The sequence below is a fragment of the Chenopodium quinoa genome, unplaced genomic scaffold, assembly GCF_001683475.1.
Source record: "Chenopodium quinoa cultivar QQ74 unplaced genomic scaffold, ASM168347v1, whole genome shotgun sequence".
NCBI classification, from domain to species: domain Eukaryota; kingdom Viridiplantae; phylum Streptophyta; class Magnoliopsida; order Caryophyllales; family Amaranthaceae; genus Chenopodium; species Chenopodium quinoa.
The window spans coordinates 401,375-428,553 of NW_018744633.1; the positions used below are offsets into that span (position 1 = coordinate 401,375).

General features: G+C 35.4%; 1 protein-coding gene and 1 pseudogene across 1 annotated transcript; both read left to right on the forward strand.

Annotated features, from left to right (window-relative positions):
* The first annotated feature begins 7,653 nt into the window (after positions 1–7,653).
* On the forward strand, positions 7,654–8,133 carry LOC110701540. Its single transcript, XM_021879173.1, has one exon. The coding sequence runs from the start codon at positions 7,654–7,656 to the stop codon at positions 8,131–8,133; it is 480 nt and encodes a 159-aa protein (XP_021734865.1).
* An 8,760-nt stretch (positions 8,134–16,893) lies between these two features.
* Positions 16,894–21,240, forward strand: LOC110701598 (annotated as a pseudogene).
* Positions 21,241–27,179: the final 5,939 nt, after the last annotated feature.

The window sequence follows — 27,179 nt, forward strand, 5'->3', positions numbered from 1 at the left end:
AGCCTCGTACTTGTGAACGTTACTTTCATGCAAAGATACTTCACGAGGACTATCGTTATAGCGTGGAATTACTTGTTCAAGTCCATACTGTCGCATCAGTCGAGAGGGACAATAAAAGGTCAGTTTGGAGATACTAGGAAATACGGCAATATGGAGTTTCATTCGTGCCAACCATCCTAGTAAGCCTCCACCAAGGCACCACCCAACGAATGGAAAATTCCCTCTTAGCAAAGAAATTTTTCCAATCTTCATACGACATGTTCGCAGAGTAATTCTTTTTCCAGCGGACTAGGTCGTTAGGGCCATATTTTTCAAAATCGTCGAGGGCTTCGAATAGTTCCAAACGCTCCATCAACCAAATCTGCAAAAAAAAAAAAAAAAAAAAATCAGTCGAAAAAAAAATCACGGCACTTCACGCGTTTTCTTTTTTAATCTTTTCCCGTATCTATCCGGATTTTTATAGTATTTTATCTTCACCGTCTATTTTTCAGTTTTTCTGAGAGTTTTATTTCTAATAAAGTTCTCACTTTTTTTATCTTTATTCTTGTTATTATTATTATCTTTATTTTATTTATTTATTTATTCATCACTTTAAGATTTTATTTCTTTATCACTTTATTTATTTTTTGTCTTTTTATTTCTTTTTATTTTGGGGAAGGTAATTTCATTTATTTTATTTCTTTATCATTTTATTTTTTTGTCTTGGGGAAGATAATTTCATTTATTTTATTATCATTTTTATTTCTTTTTCTTTTGGGGAAGGTAATTTTATTTTGCGTGTCTTTTTATTTCTTTTTCTTTTGGGGAAGGTCGGTACCCTCCATTACTCCACTTATGTTTTTTTTTGTCGTGTCGTTAATAAATACACAATCACACACAAGGAGTTTCAAGAACACACTAACACACAATAATAAATACATAAACCGTGAATAATGTACAAAGAGTCGTAATAAATAAACATCTCAAGTGTCATCATAGTATGTACAAATAAAAACCCTCGGTCAAAAGTCTCTAGAGCCATAGTTAGTATCATCTCCACCCTGCGCATATGGGAACGGTGAGCCGAAGAGTCCCTCCACCATCCGAGTACGGGGAGTAGTGTCCCTACTAGTCCCAGTAACCCCAGCAGTAGTCAAGCTCAAGGCAGGACCCGTCCAGCCGGAAAACGGTGTAGACTGGCCCAAAGACATGGAAATCGTCGGTGAAGGCATCGTCCCATACATCGGAACTGAGAACAAGCCCGACACCGGTGGAGGAATCCCGGACAATGGAGCTGAAAATGAACCAGGATCCAAGGGAGTCAAAACAGACCCAAGCTCAGGTTGTGGAGGCTGTGAAAACGACTGTCGCTGCCCCTGACTCTGGCCCGGAAAGCGCTGGGAAGACTGAGGCTGCTGCCACTGAGCCTCCTGAAATGGCTGAGTAGTCTGAGGCTCTCGCTGAGAATGAGAACGCCGGCGAATCTCAGGAGATCGTCTACCACGACCAAGCTCCTCCTCGTCCGAGCCTCTAGGCCTCGAGCGCGAGCGGGACCTCCGTCGCTCCTGAAAGATACAAAATCAAAAGGTGTCAACAATGCAAAATAAAACAAATGGTAGAAATAAAAAATGAATGATACCTCAAGAGCGTTGCTAGAGCTCCGACAACTCGTACCACGCCGAAGCTTGATAATGCAATACTTCAGGGCGTCAACCAGCTTCATGAGTCCCATCATCTCCGGGCGGTTAGGCTGAGGATAAAACAAAGAAAAGTTAGTAACAAGCAGTGTTAAAAGGGTGAATAATGCATCGAAGAAAACCCACCGGCTCAAAGACCTCGGGCAGAGACTCTTGCGCTTGTCTGTAACTCTCTGGCGCGTCAGCAATATGGTCCTCGGTGATACCAATCGGCCCTGGATAGCGGACAGACTGAGGAGGAATCTCGATCCTCCCCACAGGGCGAATAGTCGTCTGAAAATATGATTGAATAATTAAGTTATTCGACTATTTAAAACAGAGACTAATAAAGAAGATCCTCAAAAGAAATCATACCTCAGGAAGACGGGGTGGAGGAGCCGGAGAGGGAAGCAAATTCCGCGCATAGTCACTCTTCATGTGTACAAGCTCTTGCCATGGAAAAGTATAGCGCTCTCCCCTGTTGATCAACTCTTTGATCAAGCGTGAGTCCAGCATCGACTCTGGTGCAGATGAGGGTACCACAAAACGATCGCCACTATGCTGACGTACGACTCGCTCCCCCAAATACCAGACAAAGCGTCCGGTACCAACCAAAATGGTGCGGTGCGCAGAAAGACGCAAGGCCTCAGGTAGATCAGTCATCCCGGCCCCAGGACGATACTGGACATCAATGGCAACCTGAAAACCATAAAAAGTCGGCATGAAACAACGGAAACAACGTCAGAGGGAAAATAACAACAACAAAACGGAGTCTTACGCCGATAGAAGAGGTGCCTCGGCGTAGCAGCCCACGCAGTGCAGGGACAGACTCCACCCGCGACTCTCCTCGATCACGCCAGCTGGCCCTGACAGGGAAATCATGGACCGCTCCACGACGCCGGCGAGGAGCCAAGCCTGGGAAATACTCGTAGAACCATAGCTGCGATGAAAAGTAATCTTTAGCACATGAGTCGAACAAGTTAAAGTGAAATAAAAAGGGAAAAGATCATCACCTCTACGACTCTCCATAGACCATAGACGGTGATGGGAGACTCGTCATTCAGCTGCCGACAGCCATGACGTAGTGATAAGAGGAGATCGGCGTATCCAAGGCTGGCCCAGCTATAGGATCCTGTCTCATGGATCCTGACCAGAGCGGGGAGGTAGCAAAGGAGTACACGTGAACTCCTATCGGGAGAAAGGGTCATAGAGATCAGGATCAGGATGAAAATCCGCACTCGCTGCTCAGCCGTCGTATCGTCGAAGCCACGAGCTAAAACTGAAGCCAGCTCCGATCGTCCGCTCCTAGGACCACCTCAAGACCACCGGTCGGGACTTGATGTGCTGAACGATCGGACCCAACAAATCAGCTGTCTCAGCCGATCCCCAAGACATATCAGACATCTGAGCTACATCCCGGTCGGTGAAGCGCAGCCCGCTGAACATACTGAAGTCTAGGGGGTTACCGTCATCTCCCCCCAAGCAAAATGAAAATTGTTGGTAGTATCCCAGAAATACTCCAACAATGCGCGAACGACCGTCGCACCGCAACCCCGGGGGTTGCGAAACCCTACAACCACTGTATAGAAATCTACTAAACCAGCCGATTCCCATAGGGCGCTCGTAGCAGGATCCCTCGTAATGATCTGGTGAAGTCGAGGGATCAAATCGCCGGCTCCAGAACTGTGGTGGCGAAGCGTGCCATCGACTATGCCGGAGAGTGAGTGATGAGATACATGGTTTTCATGGCAGAAAACCAACTGATCTGGAGTCCACGGAGGTGGAACCCACCTACCTCTACTCGCGGATGCCCGAGGCTCGGACTCTAAAGCATCGTCGTCCATACCCTCAGGAATGGTGAGAGTGTCCTCCCGAAAATCCCGACGCCGGCCGAGGGTAGAAAGATCGCAATCTCGTCGCCTAGGCATGCTATTATAAAAATCTAAATACTTAGCATCATTTCCCAAGTTATTTAGTTATTATTGAATTATATGCTAAATTTTTACCTCCAGGCTAAAAATTGGAAAAATTATGGTATTTAGTTTCTCCATGACAAACTAATACTACAGTTCTCCTAGCCGCATGATACTATGGTCTCCATGACGATATAGTACATACGCAAAATATGTTTCGAAGTTGCACAAAAACAATAAATAAACACATCATGAAACACTTCACAAGATTTACCACCGTTTTTTCACCATTTCAAGTACAAAAGAAATAACATGAACATCATTTCACAAAGTAGTACCCAAAAATGGTGATTTGCTCAATTCTCCATCAAATCATGTATTTTTTTGTCTCAAATTTCTCACAAACACACATATATACATATACAAGTAAAATCATGGCAAGAATTTCACCATAAAACCTCAAAATTAAAAATCCCCAAATTGATTTTTGAGGGTTTTTCATGAAATTTCTTGAAGCAAAAATTAAGAGGAACTTACATAGATCCTTGTAGAGAGTCGAAAATGAGGAAGGAGGCAGAAAATTAGAGCAAAATTGGTGAAAATTTGAGCTCCAAAGGCTCGAAAAATTTGGAAAAAAAACCGCGCAGCCGCCGTGACACGATTGAGCTTGGCCGCTGCACGGTGAAAGGTTGACGTGTCACAGGGGCCTAGTCCCGTGTCACGACAATAACTGAAGTCGCCGAAGCTCCGGTGACTCAGTCAGGAACTTCGGACAACAGCAACAGCAGTAGGCAGCACGAAACAACAGCAGCAGCGGGTCGCAAAAAAATAAAAAAAAATGAAAGAGAAGAGGCAAACCGCCGTGACACGGTGGTGAACTCCGGTCGACGGGAAACAAAACCGGGCGCCGGTGATCTGTAGACAAGGCACGGCAAACCAAAAGAAAAAATTTTGAGTTTTTTTTTAGTGAGAATGGGACGAGGAAGAGAATGGCTAAAATGAAAAAATGTTGATATTTAAAATCAAGAAATCCCGTGCAACGGACCCCGTTCCCACGTAACGGTCAGATTTTTGTGTGGTGCAAAAGCTTTGACCGGTCAAAGATGCTCTTTTGACCGTTTTTCAGCCATTCGGTTCCCGTGACACGGGACCCCCTTGCCGTGTCACGAGAAGTAGCTCCGCGTGACGGGGGCCCCTGACCGTGTCACGGGAATATTTTCTTGTGAGACGACGTTTTTGTTCAAGTTATTTGCGAATATTCTGACATTTTGACTGAAGTTGCACGATTTCTTGCATAAATCGAACAATTATTTTTCGCTGAAATTACGCGGAAAATTCTAACTGATACTTAAAGGGGACTAACATTACCATTTTACCCCTGGAAAGCATCAAAGTCTATTTTTCGGCATTTTAAGCACTTAATATGGTCAGATAATCGGCTTAAAAGTGTGAATCATCTGCGGCCCACGTTCGGGGATAACTGAACCATCATACACTTACCAATTTCGGCAATCGTCGGCTTTCCTCAGGCTTGGAAAGCGTTATCGGTGGATTTTTCTTCAAGTATAGAAAACCGCCAAGTCGGCTTTCCTCAGGTTTGGAAAGCGTTATCGGTGGATTTTTCTTCAAGTATAGAAAACCGCCAAGTTGGCTTTCCTCAGGTTTGGAAAGCGTTATCGGTGGATTTTTCTTCAAGTATAGAAAACCGCCAAGTCGGTTTTCCTCAGGCTTGGAAAGCGCTATCGGTGGATTTTTCTTCAAGTATAGAAAACCACCAAATTCCTTTGTCGGCCTTCCTCAAGCATGGAAGGCATTATTGGTGAAATTCTTCAAGCATAGAATGACACCAAATTCGTTCATCAACTTTCCTCAGGCATGGAAAGTATTATCCGGTAGCTTTCTTCAGGCTTAGAAAACTACCAAACTCTTCAGTAGGCTTTCCTCAAGTATGGAAAGCGTTTCAACAAATGTCACTCGGTGGATTCCTTCAAGATTAGGAAGCTGCCAAATTCGTTTGTCACCAATACACTGGTGTCAGATACGCATTCTACCCTTTACTCTTTTATCTGTAGAACTAACATTTTTCTGCAGGTATCGGCGTATACAGAATGATTTAGGATCGCAGAACGTCTTAAATCATTCTCCGTCCCTATCGACTACTTTGACTATCGTTTTCGAAACCGACGTTTCTACAAATTCAGTCAAAGTGGGGGCTTCTGTAGACACCTAAAAATGTCTCCCCAAAACCAAACCCGATGATGAACAACCTTTCACCGTCACTATTGGTCGGTTTAGTATTTAATCCCGAAAGTGCTTAAAAAATCGTATTTTATTAAATTTATATTTTTGAACAGTCCATGGATTAGTCTTGATGTTTGGTAAAAGCATAGTTTTAATTTCAGCCCAAACTTATTAATTAATTTTAAGCCCAAACCTTTTTTATTTTATTGTTTTATTATTTATTTTTGGCCCAAACCTTTTATTTAATTATTTTCTTATTTTAGCCCGAATATTAAAAGCCAGAAAAGGCCCGAAATTATCAATCGGCACTTAAAAAGCCGAAGGAAATTAGGGTTAAAAATGTATTTAGACGGAAAATGGACTGGAAATTCCTGCGCCACGGCAGACTGCCACTGTGTCACGGGAATCCTTCCCGTCTGACGGTGGGACTTCCCGTGACACGGGAGGTCTGCCGTGACACGGGACATTCCGTGTCTTTTCCGCGTAAACCCTTGACGCGTTTTCTATCCCGTTTTCTGAAAATTTCCCGCGTCGCACCAAAAGTGTACCGTGTCACGGGAATGTGTACCGTACCGTCTGACGGTGGGGCTTCCCGTGTCACGGTACAGTTTGACCGTGTCACGGGATACTTTTTTAGGGTTTTTATCATTTTAGGGGGTTCCGTGTGCTCCCTCAGCACATTTTCCCTATAAATACCCCCCTCATTTCTGATGAACGGGGGCACCGAGTAATTCTCTGATTAATTTTCTCTCTTCTATGCTTTAGCCTAAACACTAGCCTACCCCTTTTCTACTTCAAAATTTCTTCTTCAAGTACTCAAAGGGGTCCATACTTTACTCGTGGTTCTATCCTTAAGCCAAGGCGTGAAAGTTGCAAACAAACAGAATCAAAGTAAGGATCATGCTCCTTTTATTTTTATTATTTTTCTAACGATTTTATGTTGTTGGAATTGTGATTAATTTGGTTTTAATATTAATGTTATTCTATTATTGATCACCGTATTGCATGTTTAAAGGGAATATGGAATTGAAAATCACGCCTAATAAGATAATTTGGACAATCGGTTTAGGATCCTTTTAATCTTATTATTAATTGAAGTGATCACAAATATTTTAGAATTATGTGTGCATTAATGTTCCACCAATTCAGTTAAATAATAGTTTGGAGCGAATTGAATTATTGTCTGTATGCCTTTGAGATCACAAGAATGCTTTTCAATATAAGAATCGAGTAGAGGCCAATACGGGCGAATGTGACTCCATGACTCACTTCGTACCATCATCCCCGATCATCCTTTCGTGGTTCCGAACCATATGGAGTTAGTAATCTCATGGATTATGAATGGGGTGTAACCTTCACGGGTCAATCATTGTTGCCTTCGTTGTTCCTTATTCGTGGTTGCTTTTTATGATCCGTGAACGGTTTACAAGTTTCTTAAAAACTTGTTGGCGACTCCCTACTTTCCTTGTCCCTAATCGTATTATGTCAATTCCTACTTCCTATGAGTGCCAAGCATATTCACAACATGCTTTTAACGTAGGCGCACTTCGAACGACGCCTACAGGGGATAAGTTCAATTTGGGAGGCGATTGATGGAAGGTATGGCAACTTTGGGGATATGGCTCTAGCGTGCTTTGAGCGTCTCCCGCAAAGAGAGCACGGACTCTTTATTTCGACTTGTTGGGCTATTTGGACGGCGAGGAACAAGTGGATTTTTGAAGGGGAGCCTTGTGATCCTGTGAAAGCCGTGGAATATGTGATGAAATTGATGCAAGAATTGGCCAAAGATGATTAGGGGATAAGGGTGGGAGGTGGAGCTGGAGCCGTAAAGTGGAAACCCCCTGATGTGGGGGGTGTGCAAGCTGAACGTGGACGGGGGTGTGTTGGAAGGGAGGGGTGCTTCACTTGGAGCTGTGATTAGAGATGATGGTGGCAGGGTGAAGCTTGCGGCATCCTGGCGTGGGGATGAGTGTTGGAATGCCAGCATTGCTGAGGCCAAGGCTATTCTTTGGGGACTCCAACTGGCTGTGGAGTTCGGCTTTCGCAAGGTGCAAGTGGAAAGTGACTGTCAAGGGTTAGTGACCGCAATTCGTGAGCAAGAAAGGGGAGATAGTTGTCTTCATTTAATATTAGATGATATCTATCATGTTTGTAATTCTTTTGAGTCTGTTTCTTGGAGTTTAATTCGTAGGGGTGGGAATAAAGTCGCTCATGAGCTTGCTCATAGCAACATGGGGGTGTTGGGTAGACAAGTTTGGCTTTCAAACTTTCCGAGTTGTATCACCTCTTTGGTGAACACTGATTCCCCTACTAATGACATTTAAGTAGCCTTTGGGCTGTTTTTCAAAAAAAAAAAAAAATAATAAAAAATAATAATAATAATAATAATAATAAATGGCTAAAAGGAAGATTAACATTCCTTGTAATGACATAAGGCTATATACTCTTAATTTGAACAGAACAAATAGTCAATAAAAGTATTGTATAGAAATTAGAAAGTAATTTCAAACAGACAAAATAAAAAGACAGCAGAGAAACACAGTAACTTACAACCATTAGACCTCAGAAAGAAAAGCAAGCTAAAATCTTTTTTGCCGTTTGTAATGGTGTAACATTCTTATTATGCCATCATCAAAACAAATAATTTTGTACACCAACTTTACTCCATGAATACATCACCCAAAATAAAAAATAATAAAAAAATAACATCAAGAAAAACAAGAAAATGAAAACCAAAAAGCCCTATAAATCTATACAGAGGCCAGATGGCTATATCTGAAAACCAAAATATCAATATAATAAATGGGACATATACAATTCAGTCGAAGGGGTACATCATTTGGAATCCATCGGATGTGACAGAAACCTGAATGATGGAGGAAGATCAAGGATAGGCAAGGCTCTTGAAAACTGCTGCCAATCCTGTCATATACTTGCCTTGGTGCTCTGCGAGTGCTAGCTCAGTATCAGTTCTCGAGGTATTTGAGAATCCCCTACAACCCAGCACTGCTTTGTTTCCTAGGAACAGGACATCATCTCCATACTGGAAAGGCATGGAGTAGTATTTTAGGACAGTATCTCCATAAAGGATATATGTAATTGTAGCAGTAAAGCCAAGCTTATTGATACATAAAGCCTCACATATTAAGGAATCATAGAGAGGCAGAGAAGAAAATGATAATACAAACAAAAGATCGAAGTTTTATTCAGGTAACCTACCAGCCAAATTCATCAAAAGCAGCTTCTGCACAACGTTGCTGGGCTTCTCTTCTGGTTATATTAGTTCCTTCAACAAAACAGGGCAAAATAGATTTCAAAACAAAATAGGGCAAATAGATTTCAACACATAACAGGGAAACAAGACGGGCAAAACAAAATAGGCAAAATTGAACAAAATTAAAGCATTAAAAATAGGAAAATAAAAACTAAAAAGTAGAAAAGTAGAGCAAAAAATTAACGACTACAGCCAACTTAAGTTCGGATTATTGAGGAGCTGGCATTGTTCACGGTGTATAGACAAACTATCAAAGACCTTTATAATCTCTGAACTGCTAATTACTACAAGAGAAATTATAATTCTCCTCTCCGATTTGAGCTCAGGAATGATTGGTATTTGATTAAGGATGAATAGAATATTCAATTTATCTTTCGAATTTTTAAATAATAAAAAAAAATCCATTCGATTTGAACAACCAGACTCAATAATTCTAGAGGATTTGATCGGTGTTTTTTTTTTTTTTTTTTTTAAACAAGACACAAGACTAAATGGTATAAAGTGAAACCAGTCCAACTGTCAAAGGAAAAACTAAACATACTTATTGTACACAATTCAGATGTGCAGAGGTTTAAGGGTATAATCACACAACCAAAAAAGGGGGGGGGGGACACTGCAAACTTGCATCATGATGAACTCTGGGTAGTTAAGAATTTGAGAAGCTGATTGATAAATAAACAAATAAATAAAATCCATTTAGATAAAGACTAAGGGGCTCTAATCTGCTGTACCTCCAACACTTTCTGCATAAGCTGTGGTGGAGACGTGAAGTTTTCCTCATCGCTTCTTGCTGCTTTCTTGAACCATGCGTTTGCATAACATAAGATGGTAAGAACAAGTAGCCACCCTTGTCATACTTGGACAATAATAATATAGAAGATGCCAATAATAGTATGCAAATATAATCAAATGGTATTAATGGGAAAATAGTACATCATATTCTAATAAGTTTCATACTTTTAGCTTGTTCAGGATTAATTGACAACATATCTTGTTAGAGTATATAAAATACACAATAATAAAATACCTTCTCTCCTTGTGATCAAATTCTAAGTCTCATAGTTTTTTTTTTTTTTTTTTTTTTTTTTTTTTTTTCCAGTCTATAGTCCATCCAACTTCCAAATTTGCACTATCTTTTTCAAAATAATACTATTTATCACAGCTAACTAAACTTGGAGTAATTTAGAGTAGGATGATAATCAGAGTTTTAAAAATGCTACAAAATGGCAGAAAAGAGGCATAGTTTTGTGATGGACTGGTTTAGTAGCCCGAGTCAATGCATAAAAATGAATTCTTAATTCTTTATAATCCCTTCACAGTTCAATTGATTGAAAACACGAAAAACATAACCATATGTTCTAACAAAAGCATTACCTTAGAAAATTAGTACCTTCACAATTTAGCATACTCTCTATAGCTTTACACATCCCAAGGAATAACAACAAATAAATAAGCATCCCTACAATAAATCTAATATCATCTCCAAATCAATCTATTCTTATTATATTAATCATAATGAAATAACAAGCTAGGTTCGTATGAGATTAATTAATCTTTGATGTGGCCTATTTAAAGGTTTGACACTAATATGCAAGGAGCAATATATGGGCGTGAATGCATGAACATAAATGTCACCCTATAACCTAAGTTTAAATGTTTAATCACCCGAGTCTCACATTATACCTAGCTGCTTCAAAGCTTTATCCATAAAACTTGTAGTGTCTAATTGCTTCTGCAAGGATTTTTACTTAGGACGCCTAAACCTTATTCACAATCAAAGCAAAGAATCAGTAAGGATTAGTTCTTAGTATGCTTAATTGCTTAAATAAAGCAAAAATTTTGTTTTATTTGCGAAAAAAAAAAACACTGGAAATTCAACCAGAGTACTGTAAATCAATTGTGAAAAAATTACCTAACAATTAAATCTCCTATCTTTCGAGAAAAAAAAAATCAGCAAAAAATCCAATTAAATCGAAGCAAAATTGAAAAGTAATGATGGGGAAAGAGTAAGAAACGAACCGATGAATTAACGAGACCCCAGACCTCGAATTCATTGAACTCTCTTTCAATGGCTAATTACAAAGCCACCATTACCACCGCCGTCATTAGGGTTCGCGAATTGGGGATGAGAAGGAGGAGAGAGAAAGTGGCGTACATGAATGAGCAAAAGAAGTGGACCAAGGCAGCTTAGAGTAGTGATAGACCACTAGCAGTTATGGACTCGTTGGACCCATACCAGCGGCAAAAATATATTTTCACAAAAAATTTACCCAGTAAAAATGTAGTTTCTCTCCTCTTAATAACAGTATACAAGTTAAGAATAACAGTATACAACCCAAGAATAACAATACACAAACCAATAATAACAGTATAGAAATTAGTAATAATTGAGCACCGACAAACAGGTACCGTTGTCAATTTCGACCGAACTCAACGATTCCAGCAGAGAACTCGTCGATTTTAATGGCTAATGTTGTCAATTTTGACCGAACTCAACGATTTCCAGCATAAAACTCACCGATTTTAATGGCTAGAGCCATAAGTTTGTGTCTCTCATTTTTGGGTTATGTTTTTTGGGTGGTTTTCGATGATTTTTAACGGAGGTAGTTGCAAGGTAGTAGCTGGTAGGGTGGATTTCTTGTTGTAGGAGGTGAAGGTGTGGTGGGCGGAGGTTTGGTAGACAATAGGAGCTATCCATGGAGGTGGATAAAGGGTTTAAAGGAGGAAGAAGATGAAGAAGAAAGGAAATAAAAAAGGGGGGGGGGGGAAAGAAAAAAAAATTAAAAAAATTATATGATGGTAATGGGTAGTATTACCCATACCTGATAGTGGGTAATACTTACTCGCTTAAAAGAGGGGAAAAAATGGCAATTGAAGGAAGGTGTGAAGCAGAGGAAAAGGAGGAGAAGAATGCTAATGAGAACGTGACAGAGGAGAGAGGAAGAGGAGGAAACAGGCTGACCAAAGATGAGGGACTCAGCAAATTAATTGTACCAAGGGCAAGTAAGTATTTTCACATACTAAGGGCATAACGGGGAATACACTATTGCTAAGCTACAGTAGAAGTTCTCATATTTTAGTAAGGGTTGTTATGTTATTAACTTATTATAGATTAAAAATAAATAAAGGGTTTTAGAAGAATCAGGAAACAATTCCTCACATTCTCAACGTTCAGTTCAATTCTATATTCTCTCACCTAAAAAACCCTAACCGGCGATCATCTCTCTCCCCGGCGATCATCTCTCCACCGGCGATTCTCCCCTCACCGGAATCAGTTCCCTCTCACCGGCGACTCCTCATTCATGGTTAGTGTATTTTTTCTCAATTATTGATGATTGTTTACTTGGTTGATGTTTGTATGTTGATTTTTTGAATTGTTGATGATTATTTACATGTGTTTGAGTGCATATGTATGAATTTTAGGGTTTCTTTGAATCTGTGGGTTTATGATTTTTCAATTACTTTGATTATGGGTTTTTTGTTTTTTCAATGCCCACCACCTGTTTGACGATATGCACCCCCTCAGTACTGCTTCTTTCTCTCTCTTTCCTCTTTCAATTTTTTCTGTTTCCTCAAAATTTTCAGGTTTATGTTGCATAATACTTGATGGGTTTTGCTGATTTTTGTGTATTTGTTGAAATTTTTATACTTGGATGCATTTTCTTGGAATAATGTTTGATGGGTTGTTAAAAATTTGGCTCAATTAAGGAGGTGCCTAATGAGGACCTGCATCTTATTATCCTTGTAAAAATTGCAATGACCCTTCAATTGAATGAGTTTGGGCAGGAACAACCATAGCTTAATTTTCATTGACTGATTTTGAGCTACTCAAACTTCTTAAACTAGAGGTTCGCGCGCGGTATAGATAGTATTTCAAGTTGAGTTATTGCAGTTAGTCTTAATACCTTATGCATGTTTGCATATATTTTATTATAACTATTTGTACATATGCGATTAATATGTTTAATGTCATGTATCTTAGCAATACTCAAAACTTTAGCAAATTACTTTAGAATTTTTGCAGTTAGTCTTCTGTTGTAAAAAGTATCGAGTTCTAGACATGCAAATGTGTGCTATATTTAAACTACAGATTGAAATGATTCAATTAGCAGGACATCACATGTCTATATTTTTCTTGTATTCATTTAAGATACCAATACACCTCACTTTAAGTTTTAATTGGTTAAAGTTATGATCGTAATAATTACAATAAATGTCATTTAACTATGATTGCCTTAGAAATAATTTATTTTACAGAGTAAGTTGATATTATAAGTCAGTAATTTATTGGAAAATTTGCAAATTGCAGCCATTTAAAGTTCGTATTTTGCAAATTGCAGTCATTTAATTTTTTTTTTTGCAAATTGCAGCCCAAAAGTTCGTATAAATTGTAAATTGCAGCCCGATTCAATTTTTTTATCGGTTTACATGTTGAAAAATCTTCGGTTAAGGTTTTAGGGGTCATTTTAGTCCTTAGGGACCCGAATTGAGCTCGGAATTAGCAAAAAAATAACGTAAGTGTCTCATATTTACAGTTTCTCACAAATCGTTACACTTTTGTTACGCAAAACGAGATACTTGCGTTATTTTATTTGCTAATTTCGAGCTCAATTCAGATCCCTAAGGGCTAAAATGGCCCCTAAAACCTTAATCGAAGATTTTTCAACTTGTAAACCGATGAAAAAGTTGAATCCGGCTGCAATTTACAACTTATATGAACTTTTGGGCTGCAATTTGCAAAATACAAACTTTAAATGGCTGCAATTTGCAAATTTTCCTAATTTATTTTGTTAAAGTTACAAAAATAATGAAGTTATTTTCTTGAATCGGTAAAAATTGCAGTGGACAAAATGGACCAAGTAACCTCAAAAACTAAGTTAAGTGGAGAAATAAGGTCCAAGGATTAAAAACAGTAGATATTGAGTGATTGACTGTGTGAAATTGTCAATCAAGTTCATTCCCATATTTCTACCAAGCTTGTCTTCAGTTCAAATGAGTAAAAAACTTGGGCAATTATTGCTTGGACCTTAAGAGTCACCAAATTAACTAAACTATCTCAATGGCATTAATACCCGCAATCTCTTGAATAACTTTCTAGTTATTGTATTTGACCAACCTTTGTCTTAGATTCTAGTGCTTTTTTTTTTTTTTTTTTCTTTTCTTTTCTTTTCTTTTCTTTTCTGGTAGAAGTTAGAACTACTCATATGATCTTTCGGATTTCACTTTCATGAACTTTTCTAAATAAACCAATACGACAATATCTTTGTAAACTTAATATCAAAATCATGGACATCAGTTTTCTCTTATTGTCTGAAATATAACCGATTCACCAACCCACACTTGAGCCTGATTTCTCATATCAATTTCAATTTCGGATAAAAGTTGACCAACTTGCTTTTCCTCTTCACATCTCCCTGTATAGCACAGTTGCTTTTGCACTATATTGGACAAATGCTTGCTTCCATAGTTCCTTGTGCTTCATATAGAAAAGAATGTAAAATCAAAATCTCTCATAATAGTACTTATAAAGGTTAGCAAATCTTAGAATAATTAAAGCAATCTATCCTAAATTGATTATACTGAGCAATTAAATACACGATAAAACCCATATTTGTGAAATTGATCAATAATAACAAATTAACAATAAAATAAATACCTCACCCCGGAAACTACTTCAATGGAGAAGAGAAAGTTCGGTAGATTCTTCAATGGAGAACTAATAGTTTGCTTAAATCGAGGAGAGAGAGTAGAGAGGTAGAAGGGGTAAAGAGTAACAAGGGCGATTATGAGTTACGAGGAAGAAAGAGGAAAATCATTACCAAATCACATCAGGGAAAATGCATAGAGAGACAAACAAACAAAACATTAATGGGGGTATAAAGGTAAATAAACATTTTCAAGGTTAAAAATGTCCTAACACTATTCATAAGAGTATTCTTTCACTTTTTATAAGGTAGGGAAATAATATTCATTTTTTTCCCCAAAATTAATTGGTTTAAAGATTTTTGAAAATCAGAAAATTAATTTTCGGAAAGAGTTTTTTTTAAAAAGGAAAATCAGTAGAAAAGTGTAAAAGGAAATACTTTGCTTATGGAGTCAGTGACAATAAAAGATAAAGGGAGTAAATTAAAAATTCCAACAAGATATAGTCTACTGTGACAGTGGTTCAACTGACCTCTTTTGAGTAAAGGAAACTAAACGACTCTTTCCACCTCTTTCTCTTATCTGTTTGCATTTATAGAAACTTCATATTAAAGCAAAGTGGAGTGGGAAGAATAATATTTCATCCTTCACAAAAGCTTATCATACTAGATGTACATGTGAACTCATTCATGATAATGTTATTTGCATTGTAAATTTGTAATCCAATTTGAGGTTGATTAATACTTTGTGAAAGTGGTCATTTGGGTGGATATAGAAAGGGTGGTGATTGTTTTTGATGAAGCTAATTAGCTAACGTTTAACACCGTATTATATAATTAAGACGTTCTAGTGATTAAGAGTTCACGACTTTTGTAATAAGCACATGTTTTTGAAGAAAGACATAAACCTTTGTTAGTAGAAGTTGTTTTGTTATTACTTTTAGGGGAAAGAATTGGGGAAGGGTTAGGAGCTTTACTCTATCATGTAATCAAGATTTGTCAAATTGAACATTATTTAAATTAAAGAAAAATGTGTACCTGTTAAATTCAGGTTAAGTAGGACATATGAACTTTCGGATAAACATAATAGAAATGTGATTTTATCGAGGTTAAAGAAAGTATCTTAAATGTTGACACTTAATTCATTTTATATTACTTGCAACTTAAGTCTTGACCATGAATTTTGAGAAAGAAATTAGGAAGGCAAATTGACACTTGTAAAAGAGGTTTATTGGATTTCTTCATTTACTATCTCATACTCCATATCTCTTTCTCAACATGTGTGGAATGGAGCTTCATAAAGTATTAGAATATAAACATAAAATATAAAAATAAAAAAAATAAAAGGTTAAATACTTGTATTGTCATGCATTTTTTACATTACATATTTAGAAATGAATTTAATGGTTAAACACATCAGTTAGTGTTGCATATTTAAGATGTTTTTTGGACTATGATGGTATTAATATGGTATCACACATTTATATACCCATTCAAGATGCATAAAAGTTATTTAATCCCTCCATATAAGAATAAGTGCAATAATTTGTCTTATATGTTACTCCGTATTTGGTATGTAAATGTGTATTTTCATAATTTCTATTTTATTTATAATTTTCTCCAATAAATAATAAATAATATTGAGTATATCAAGTAATGACTTATTTTTCATACATTAACCGACACTTCATACATAACAATCAAACTACTGCACTTATTCCAGAACGAGTAAGGGTATGTTCAGATTCTAAACTGAATTGAACTGATTGAAGCTAAATTGAACTGAATTGAACTGAATAGAGCTAAAATGAATTGTTTATAACAGAAGCAGAACAGAATTGAACTAATTGGAACTTAATTGAACTGTATAAAACCGAAATTAAGTTGAAGAGAACAGACCTAAGAACTATTTTCTTAAATGAGCCCGGAAGGCCAATAAAGGAATTTCAGGGTCCTCAAAGAGATCTTAATAATTTTTTTGGGCCACACTACTCACAATTGTCACAAATTTAATTGATGCCCATCAAACATACATTGGTAGTTTGACAATTGACGTTGAACTTTCTAGTACAATACTCGAAAAATAAAATCAAATTTTAGGCCTAATTTTGTTTCCCAGAAACACAATATATCAATTTTAAGGAGTACAATTTTACAAATCAAAGACTACAAATCCAAATCTTTTGTTTTCATAGATTCATCATAAACTAAATGGTTAGTAATCCCTTTTCATTTAATCCTTTCCTTTTTTTATTAAAATTTTTAGCTGCTTTTGTTGCAATTTGAATTGTTCGTTCAATCAATTGGTAACGAATTGTGATAGATAAATTTGCAGCTCTTTGATAAATTGTTGTGATTGTAAGTTAAAAGTAATGGGTACTTCATGAATTTAACTTCTGCTGAAGATTTGTGAAGGGTTTTGTGTAGTATTTTAACTGTTTGTTGCTTTGTTTTGTAGGGTTTTTGTTAAAAAAATCGTTCTTTTAGGGGTTATAATAATTTGATTGATTTGTTTGTGGAAGTTTTATATTGGGATTGTGCTTCTTCTGTTGATTTGGGTATTTTTGCTCGGTTTTCAATTATTGTCAACTTGTTCTGTTTTTGTTGATGTGGGGTTTCCCTTCCCATTTTGGGTTGAATTTGGAATAATTAGTTTTTTTCCTGCAACTCATGTGTAATTTATGAGAATATTATGTAAATTGTACACTTATTTTGATCTTGTCGATGTTATAAGCTGTAAATTTAGCTGTAAACCTCGGATTTTCTGTTGAAGTAGTTGAGGTTTGAGTTGAATTGTGAGCTTCTGCTCTAATAACATCAACCACATCAAGTACAATCTCCACCTCACTACGTTAGATCAGGTAGTGAGGGGTATGCCCTATTAGTTTTGGGAGAGGGGTATGGCATCAGTGGGTTCGGGTCGTTCAGGTTGGACCGTGAAGGCAATAGAAATCATACCCATAACCAATTCTTTAACAAATGGAGAGAATAAGTAAGAAGGACAAATCTTGTGAAAGGCAGTATAGGCTGTATGATTCTACAATTGCTATGGGTTTTACTCCTTTATAATCATTTTTATTTGGGTTCAAGGACATAGGAACGAATTGTATACTTGCTGTCTTGATTAGCTAGTACATATTCAGTATATCTGTTCATTGCAAAGTAACCAAAAACTTTGATCGCTGGGTATATCTGCCTAGCAGTATGGTTACTGAACATCTTGTGCTACATTCCCTATTTTGTGATGAAGATATTGATTTTTACTTGAAAGACACTTCGACGAAATAGATTATTGAATATTCAATGTAAGAGAACCTATTTAAAATATAACAATTGTTGCTGTTTGATAAAAGTAAGGGTTTCTTGCATTATATAGATCTTTCAGAGTCTTGGGTTTTTAAAAGTACTGTTTTCCTTTTTTGTTCTTATATCATGCTATTAGCATTTTGAAATTTTGTGCTTTCATGTGTGAAGTTTCAAAGCATGCTCCCGAAATTGCTGTATACTATTTATATAGTTTGAAGATTGAACTTGTTGAGTGACTTTGTTGATTAGAATATATGTGCCTGTCATGGATTCTTTGGCAGCTGGGACTTGTGTACTCTTGAAAATTCCATCGTAATGTGAACCTTTTGGACATTGGTTGTTTGAGGTTTGAATTTATTGTCCCTTGAGAAGCATTCTTATTGTGAACTTTAGAGTTTGATATTAAATGCTGAATGTTTCCAGGCAGCTCCTTTAATTGCTGGGATGACTGTTGCCACTGCTGCTCTTGCTGGTAGATATGGAATTCAAGCTTAGCAAGCATACAAGGCACGTCCACCAAGACCTCGAAAGTTTTTTGAAGGTGGTTTTCAACCCAAGATGACCAGGAGGGAAGCGGCTCTTGTCCTTGGTATAAGGTAGTTGTGATAACTTTAAGATTATTATGCTATTAAAGGTTTGCTTGCACGGGCTAATAAGTTTCTATCACAAATTTTATAATTAAGCAATGGTGCTAAGGTCTGTGCACATTTAGTTAGCTGAACATTAAATCTAGTGCAAGTTTAAAAATTTGCTGAAAGACAGAAAACGTACCAGTAAGCTAGATTATTGTAAAAATTACATTGCTAACTAATTGTCTAATGTTATTTACCCTCTTTTTCTTTTTTTTTTCCCCTTTCACATTGTGAAGTTTTTAACTAAGCAATGGTGCATTGGTACTAAGGTCTATGCATGACTAGTTAGCTGAAAATCTAGTACAAGTAGAAAAATTAACTAAGCAATGGTGCATTGTCTAAGTAAATGTACTTTGCAAAACTAATTGTCTAATGTTATTGTAAGATAGGTTATTGTAAAAGCTACTGTACTTTGCAAAACTAATTGTCTAATATTAACTTAACCTAAAATGTAGGGTCCAAAAGGGGCAATAAATTAATTTGCCGCTAGCTTAGTCTAGTTTTGAACTCCCTAGATCAAAGCTTTGCTTTATACTCCCTTCGTCCCATAATATAGTTCTTGTTTTCCTATTTTGGAGAACCAAAATGTTGTTCTTGTTTATATTTTTGGATAGTAAGTAAAGAATATCATACCATCACTTTTTTTTTTTAACTTTATTCATTGTACTTCCTAATTTACCTTTAAATTTTACACATGCCTTGTACTTTTTCCCACTTTCTCTCTCTAACTTTTGTCTATGATGGTACGTTTCACATTTATTAATGTACTTTATACACTTTCTTCTCCTATTTCTTAAATAATTTGAAAAAACACAAACAAGAACTATATTATGGGACAGAGGGAGTACTTTTTATATCTACTAGCAGAGCTCAATTCAATAAATTAAAAAAAAAAACTTTCATTTAGCTATGTCATCATTTTATCTCATTTTATATGAGCTCTTGTTACATTGTGAAGTATATTTAGGTTTCTCAAAGCTCTATTCAAAGTTCACTATAAGCTAAGTTCGGATAGGAGAAGTTTAGAGTTGATACTTAATAAGTTCAGAAAAAATAAGTTTGTATAACTTCAGATAATATAAGTTTAGGGCTAATAAGTTTAGAGAAGATAAATTTAGTGAAATTCAGGTGAAGGAGACGTTGCTTTAAGTTATAACAGCATGACTTATCATCATATAGATGTAGAAGATAATGTTGTCAATATAGTCCTTTTATTCATTAATTCTTGCAACGATTTAACTGCCACACATACACTCCTTTCTATAAATTTATGCAATTGTATATTAATTAAAACTATAAGCAACATTGATATTAGAAAGTCATGTATTGAGTGAGATTAGTCTAAAAACATATTACACAATAATATTTGGTTTTTAATTATATCTATATTAGTAAGAAAAATGTAATCAAAAGTTAAACTATTGTAAGTATCTAAGTATACAGGGGGGATAGTGTTGGTTATGTACTAAGAATATTCTAATAAATTCACAGGATTGCTATCCCCCCCCCCCTCTTTTTTTTACCTTTACCTTGAAAGTCAAAATGTTCTTCCAATTTATTTTAGGACTCTGAACAATTTCATTGGTATAAGTTTTATGCTTACCTATTGTGCTTGCGCAAAATATCAGTTTCGCAAGATTCAGGGCAGCTTAAATGTTGCAATGTCCCTTTAATTTTGCGATTATAGTGTTTGGTATTTTCTGGATATTTCATTATTCTCCTCTCCAATTCCCTCCCTTCCTCATTTGCTATCCAAATGAAAGATACTCCATCTCTCCATTTCTCTTTCCATCCTTTTCCTCCATTTCCTTTAATCCAAACACACCGTTCATGATGCCAATTCTTCACTTTTGAGCTTTTGCCACGAACTGGGATTCAAAGAAGCTTAATGGCCACTGAGCTTCTCTCCTTAAATTTCTAAGCATCTTTGTCACTTTAAAATCTATTATCTATAGTCTCTAATGTATATGGAGTATATGTTAGCCTACAATTCTTATTACTTATTTAATTTTATTTTATAAGTTTTCCTATTTTGTGGAAATTTGGTTGTTGTTGCATTTTTTTTTTCTTCCTTCTTTCCCAAGTTTTAATTTTCAATGTACATCTCTGGACATTACAATGGCAGGGAGAGTGCAGCTGCAGAGAAGGTCAAGGAGGCTCATAGAAAGGTAATGATTGCAAACCATCCTGATGCCGGTGGAAGCCATTATCTTGCCTCTAAAATCAACAAGGCTAAGGACATGATGGTTGGGAAGCCCAAAGATAGCGGCTCTGCATTCTAAATTTGTGGAGGATATTTGCAATAAGTCTATTGTGCACCCTAGTCCATCTAGGATAGCTGGACCGGACCACAGGCGATTGTTCAGATTTTATTACCAAATGTTCAAAAGTATGGACATGGTGCAGTGTTCGGATTTTTGTACAAAATGTTCAAAATTTGCAATTGTTTAGATTTTTTTACAAAATGTTTAAAAGTATAGGCGTACATTGAGATTGTTCAGATATTTTTACTAAATGTTCAAAATTTGCGAGGTTCAGATTTTTTTACTTAATGTTCAAATTTTGCAATTGTCCAGATTTTTTTACTAAATGTTCAAAAGTATAGGCATGGTCATTACGATTGTTCAGATATTTTTACTAAATGTTCAAAATTTGCGATGTTCGGATTTTTTTACTAAATGTTCATATTTTGCAATTGTTGAGATCTTTTTACTGAATGTACAAAAGTATAGGCGTGGTACATTGCAATTGTTTAGATATTTTCACTAAATGTTTGAAAAATTTGATGTTCAGATTTTTTTTTTCAAATGTTCAAAATTTGCAATTGTTCAAATTTTGTTTACTAAATGTTCAAAAGTATCAGGTAATCAATCTAATAGATACGAATTGATCGATCGAATTAACTTCAACAAATTCAATTGGTGTTAGAACAATGATTTCATCTACAAATTCATCTCAAAAAAAAAAATACATACAAATTAATGAGAACTGTAAAAACAAACAGGTAATCGATACGAATTGAAATCAATCAAATTAGCTTTCACAAATTCAATTGATATTAAAACAATTATTTCATCCACAAATTCATCTCAAAATCAAAAAATAAATTAATATTGATCATAATGAGTTCATAATAACAAACCCGGATTGATATCTTTGGGAATTTAAAATTGTTCCATCACGTTAAATGCAGAAATTTAATAGAAAAAAAAAATCAAAGAACAGATGAGAGAGAAAATAAGAATTTGAAAAAAAAAATTGAAGTAAATTCAATAAAGAAATACAAAATGATTAGATTTAAAAAAAAATAATTAAAAAAAAAAGAAGAAGAAGAAGAGAGAGAGAGTGTTTTTGTAAAAAAAAAAAAAAAAAAAAAAAAAAAAAAAAAAAAACCAAATTTTATAAAGATGGTGGGAAGAATAAGAAGAGAATGAAGTTGTGTTTCATTTATATATAAGGTTGTGTTTCATTTATATATAAGGTTGTGTTTTCATAGGGGTCTAGCTATTTTAGATGGATTAGGGTCCATAGAAGAATTTGTAGGATACTTGTTTTAACCACATTTAATCTTATGTATAATAAAGCGCAAACACGGGTCAAAGTGGTGCATAAGCAGAACACTTAAATAAGGGGAGGGAGTATCATTTTTTTTTCTTTTGTAAACACAGATAAAGGATGTTTTTGGCTTCGTTTTGAAAGGCATTTTCAAAATATTAATTTTGTAGGATCTTTTACTTAAACTATATTGTACTCCTTTATCCCTTTATTTTTGCCCCATTTGACTTTGTGTTAAAACTTTTATATCTTCATTTTCATACGCGTAAAAATTATAAAAATTTGATATTAATTAACTTTACATGAGACTAACCAAACAAAATCCCACGTGACTACATTTCCTTCTATAAAACTACGGGAATTTGTAGTCAAAGTTTTTAAAGTTTGACTCACATTTTGACAATGGAGCAAAAAAATATAGACAGAGGGAGTATATGTACGTAATCAAACATGTGCATTGAAACCCGTAAAGGTTTAAGTGTATCCATTGAAAAGAGAACAACAATTTTGGACAACAATAGAATGAGTCATTGTGTGGTTGTCATAATTAAAGCTGTAAAAAACTGATCTAACCGACCTGATACGAAACCTAGCCGAATAAACCTCAATTTAAATCTCGATTTGTAAGGATACAATAATTTAGCGTGACTTATATGTGAAATAGGTCTATTTTGAACTGGAAGACAGTGACTTAAAATGTTCTTTCAATTTATTTTAGGACCGAAAACAATTTCATTGGTATAAGTTTTATGCTTACCTATTGTGCTTGCGCAAAATATCAGTTTCACAAGATTCAGGGCAACTTAAATGTTGCAATGTCCCTTTAATTTTGCGATTATAGTGTGTATTTTCTGGATATCTAGAAACATTTTCATTTTGCTGTAAGAACCTTTACAGTTTGTTTGGATAAAGAAGAGGGAAGGAAAAGAAGGGGAGGGAGGAGAAGAGGAGGGGAGGGAAAGGAAGGGGAGGGAAGAATGGTGAGTTTTCCTTCCAAATCTCTCCAATGATGGAGGGATCAATTTCCTATAATTTAATCATTTCATTATTCTCCCTTCTAATTCCCTCCCTTCCTCATTTGCTATCCAAATGAAAGATACTCCATCTCTCCATTTCTCTTTCTATCCTTTCCTTCCATTCCTCTTTCCATCCATTTCCTTCAATCCAAACACACCGTTAATGATGCCAATTCTTCACTTTTGAGCTTTTTGCCACATACTGGGATTCCAAGAAGCTTAATGGCTACTTAGCTTCTCTCCTTAAATTTCTAAGCATCTTTGTCACTTTAAAATCTATTATCTATAGTCTCTAATGTATATGGAGTATATGTTAGCCTACAATTCTTACTTCTTATTTAATTTTATTTTATAAGTTTTCCTATTTTGTTGAAATTTGGTTATTGTTGCATTTTTTTTTTCTTCCTTCTTTTCCAAGTTTTAATTTTCAACGTACATCTCTGGACCTTACAATGGCAGGGAGAGTGCGAGAAGGTCAAAGAGGCTCATAGAAAGGTAATGATTGCAAACCATCCTGATGCCAGTGGAAGCCATTATATTGCCTCTAAAATAAACGAAGCTAAGGACATGATGGTTGGGAAGCCCAAAGACAGCGGCTCTGCATTCTAAATTTGTGGAGGATATTTGTTTTAACCCTTGCAAATAAGATTATTTTCCTGTCCCTCCACCAATACCATGGCTAGATGCCTTCGCCTGTGTCTTCAAAGTCGGTGAAGGTGAATGAGCATATACAGGTATTTTCAAACTTGTACACTATTTGACTGGTATAATCACCAGAACAATTTATATGAATTGCTCTCATTTTCTTGTCATGTCATGATTGTTAATGTAATATTGTATTACTGTTAAGTTTAAGCTATTTGGAACGGTAATCTATATGAAAATTTTACCATTTATTCTTAAGATTTTAACGAGTGCGTCATGTATCCCTAAACTTGATTGTTTAATGGTAATCATTATACAAGTAATTAATTACTCGAAGAGAATGTTTATCCAAAATCAAAATAATATATAATTCACATAAAAACAAGATTGGTGGATAGGTCCTTGAGAGTAAAGGGGGAGGTAAGGGAGAATCCTCCTTCAGTCCTACTCCCAAGCAAATGTGGTTGAAGGAAGCTTGAATTTATAACCTCAAAGTCACTAACTTCACCAAAAAAAAAGTTTGGTACATGGTATCAATATACACACGCTTAGCCTTAAACATGTAGCCGACTGGGGGATTGTACTGTATTACTCGTATAAAGTAATTGATGCTTTCTAATTTCCTAAAAGTTTTCACTAATTTTATTTATTTATTTATTTTATTTTATTTTTGAAAAATTATCAATTATTCCTTCTGTCCTTATTTTTTTGTTGGGTCAAACTTTACAAAATTTGCGCGTAAATTCTCATTAATCTATAAGGCTATAAGAGATAATAGTCAAGTGGGGTTTTGTTGGATTCGTCGCATTATATATTTATATACGTATATTTTTTTTTATACATATAGAAATTGAGTTACATCCCTTTTAAGACACGTCTTAAAGGTTGTAAAAACTCAAATGGAGCAAAAAAAAAAAAAGGACGGAGAGAGTATTACTTAAATAATGACCCATGTTAATTACAAATTACAAATTTACTACCCCTAAAACTGATAAATTATTACGATAGCTACCCCTAATACGGAGTATTTAATTAACATGTACTCATATACTCATATGACCACATTTAATCTTATGTATAATAAAGCGCAAACATTGGTCAACGTGGTGCATAAGCGGAACACTTAACTAAGGGGAGGGATTATTTTTTTATTATTTATTTATTTATTTATTTTTACACATATGAAGGATGTTTTTGGCTTAGGGCCTGTTCACATTTACTGAATTGAGCTGAACTGAACTGATTGGAGTTGAATTGAACTGAACTGATTTGAGCTGAGCTGAACTAAAGTGAACTGAGTTGAAATGAATATTTTATGAGAGAGGGAAATTAGGAGCCGAACTGAACTGAACTGAACTGAAATTAAGTAAATGTGAACATGCCCTTAGTCTTAAAAGGAATTTTCAAAATGTTAATTTTGTAGGATTTTTTACTTAAACTATATTGTACTCCCTCTATCACCTTATTTTTTCTCTATTTGACTTTGTGTGGTGTCCAAGATACATGTTAAAACGTTTATATCTTCATTTTCATACGCGTAAAAATTACTACCTCCGATTTTTAATATTTGCAACTTTGGGGTATTATTTGTGAGATTTTTTTTCACCATATACCCCTGAGTTTTTTGTTTATTAACCATATACCCATGAAAATTCAAATTCACCATATACCCCTAATTAAGTTGTTACAGTAATTCACTATATACCTCTAATTAAAATAAGATAAGTGGAATTTGGTTAAATGTACCTCGAAACCACCTTAGGTCTCTCCCCCTCATCCCAAAACCACTCATCTCCTTTTTTCATCTCCCGAAACCACTTCAAATCTCTATAACCATATCCATATTGACCATAAGATTGATTTTGAGGATAAGTAAAGGAAATTTAGGGTGGTTTTGGGGGTAGGAAAAAGAATGTGGGTGGTTTCGGGGGTTGGGGAATGTATTTAAGGTGATTTTGGTTAATAATTAACTTTAATGATTGACCAAATTAACAATCATTAGTCATTAAGGGTATATGGTGTATTTTTGTAAAAACTCAAGGGTATATGATGAATTTAAAAAAGTTCAGGGGTATATGGTGAGTAAACAAAATCTTTGGGGCATATGTTGAAAAAACCCATAAAATATTCCAAAGTTATAGCTAAAAAAAATCGAAGGTAGTGTAAAAAGTTGATATTAATTAACTTTACAATGAGACGAACCAAACAAAATCCCACATGAATAAATTTCCTTCTATAGAACAACGAGAATTTTTGGTCAAAGTTTTTAAAGTTTGACTCACATTTTGGCAATGGAGCAAAAAACTAGAGACGGAGGGAGTATATATATATATATATATATATATATATATATATATATATATATATATATATATATATATATATATATATATATATATATATATATATATATATATATATATACACTTATGAATGATGTTTATTTAGTTCTATTGTGCCAAGCTTGTTGCTTGATGATTGTATGTGCCCCTAGTGTTAATTAGGGAAGACAATTGTTCTTTGTACCCACTTATTATTGTTGCTGATTAGTGGAAGGGCTTAGTCTCGGCTTACGGTGCTCGTGATTTTTAACCGTAATGGGGTTTTCCACGTAAATTCTTTGTGTGCTTCAATTTTTTGCATTTGTGGGCTTTTTTACATTGCGTGGTTGTTGTTCAAATATTTCTTGCTTAAGATTGGTGTTATTTGCCTATTTTTTGACAACACATCAGGAAAGTGATCACATTGTGCTTCTGCTTGTATTTTGTGTATCATACGTGCATCTTTTCCAACATAAGTAAATGGGCTAATGGTCATACTTATATCTACATCCAACCAATGCAACAAGTTACCAAAACTGATTTCACCATCGTACCGAACTTGGTCCGACATCTCTCTTTTTATTTTTTCGACCTTTCTCCTTTAACGTGCATGTCTAGTCGGAGCTTTCTTGATCTTCTTAAAATCTAAAATAGCCATTTTTTCTTGACCCATCATGAAAGTGTTGAAACAATTAATTATGGAGCACATTAGTTGGATTAAATTTGACATAAAATAAATGATAGAAAATAAAAATAATCGAACATTTACCTCTTAGCATCCGGGAGAGAATTGAGATCAACTGTGTCAACAACACATCCCGTGTCGTTCTTATACCTACGACAAATTTGTTGAAATACCTAAATACATGCACCAATAAAACGTATAATTCACAAAATCAACCTTAATTCCCACAAGGAAAACATACGAAATATAATTCTAATTAGAAAAACCATGAACACAAAATTAAAAAATGAATAG